Here is a 1364-nt window from a genome sequence, read left to right on the forward strand (position 1 = left end):
ATTGTTTTTTTATATAACTCCTTGATATCATATGCGTTCATAATTGTTTTTTTATGTATTTATGAAGCGGCCGCGCAATTTATTTTGCACCCGGTCCTGTTATTGCTATACTGAAATTAATGAATTTGAAATAAATATCTTGCTTAAATAACAACAACATATTGATTTAACTAATTTTACCTTATTTAAATAATTTCTCAAACCCTAGATAAAAACTCAAACCGCATTAACTGAAGCTTTTTTGTCGTATCTGCCAGTAGCTGGTATTTTACTAATATCCATGTCATGTGATATGAATTTATTCCGTTATCCCGTCATTTCATCTCAAGAAAACTGTATTTTCAAATGGATCATTTAACTATTGAACATAAGATGGCGCAGTATCGAAAGTGTAAAATTGAACGTGAACGATTAAATATCAAGTTTACATACATATGGCTCCTCCTTGTAACGAATTCGAGAACTAAAATTTGATCAACTATTCGGCCATAAGAAATATAATACTATATTTACTTATACAATGATAATACTCAATTCAACCTTGATCAAATTTTTTAAAATATTTATTTCCATAATAAATAGGATAATAATTAATACCTAAAGTTGAAATTATTGGTATATTTCATATTATAGCTAAAAATCTCCTTAATGTTAAATAATCTAGAGACTTTAAATTAAAACTTAATTTAAATTTAGCTAATTCATATCCAATATAGATTCCTAAAATAATTATAATTAAAGTTATTATTTTTAAAATAATTGGTAAACAAATAAAATATGGTGAAGGAAAAATTAATCATATTAATATTCTACCACTAAAAATTACTCTAAAAATTAATCCTAATATACCTTTTAACATATAACTTTGTTTTTCTATTAAACAATGCAATCTTAAATAATTAAATCTTCCTGTTAATCTATAATATGATAAACGAAATCTATAACATACTGTTAATCCAACAGAAATATAAAAAAATAAATAAATTATTAAATTTAATAAATTCATTGATATAACCTCAACAATTAAATCTTTAGAATAAAAACCAGATAAAAATGGTAATCCACACAAAGAAAAATTACAAATATTAAAAAAAGAACATACTAATGGCATCTGATTAATCAAATTTCCTATATAACGAATATCTTGACAATTATTTATTGAATGAATAATTGAACCTGCACATATAAATAATAATGCTTTAAATAAAGCATGTGTTAATAAATGAAAAAAAGCTAATTCATAACTCCCTAAAGCTAAAATCCTTATTATTAAACCCAATTGACTTAAAGTTGAAAGTGCAATGATTTTTTTTAAATCAAATTCAAAATTAGCCCCTAATCCTGATATAAACATGGTTAAACTT

At 23.5% G+C, this 1364-nt stretch overlaps 1 protein-coding gene across 1 annotated transcript in view; it reads right to left on the reverse strand.

Moving 5' to 3' along the window:
- Positions 1-674: 674 nt before the first annotated feature.
- The window catches only part of LOC111692118 (NADH-ubiquinone oxidoreductase chain 5-like), a 13689-nt gene continuing 12999 nt past the window's right edge, over positions 675-1364 (reverse strand). Inside the window, exon 4 of the mRNA XM_023455857.1 lies at positions 675-1361. Coding sequence (XP_023311625.1) covers positions 797-1361 — 565 coding nt within the window. The 3' untranslated portion in view covers positions 675-796. The remainder of the gene's footprint in view (positions 1362-1364) is intronic.

The sequence above is a fragment of the Anoplophora glabripennis genome, unplaced genomic scaffold, assembly GCF_000390285.2.
Source record: "Anoplophora glabripennis isolate ALB-LARVAE unplaced genomic scaffold, Agla_2.0 scaffold700, whole genome shotgun sequence".
NCBI classification, from domain to species: domain Eukaryota; kingdom Metazoa; phylum Arthropoda; class Insecta; order Coleoptera; family Cerambycidae; genus Anoplophora; species Anoplophora glabripennis.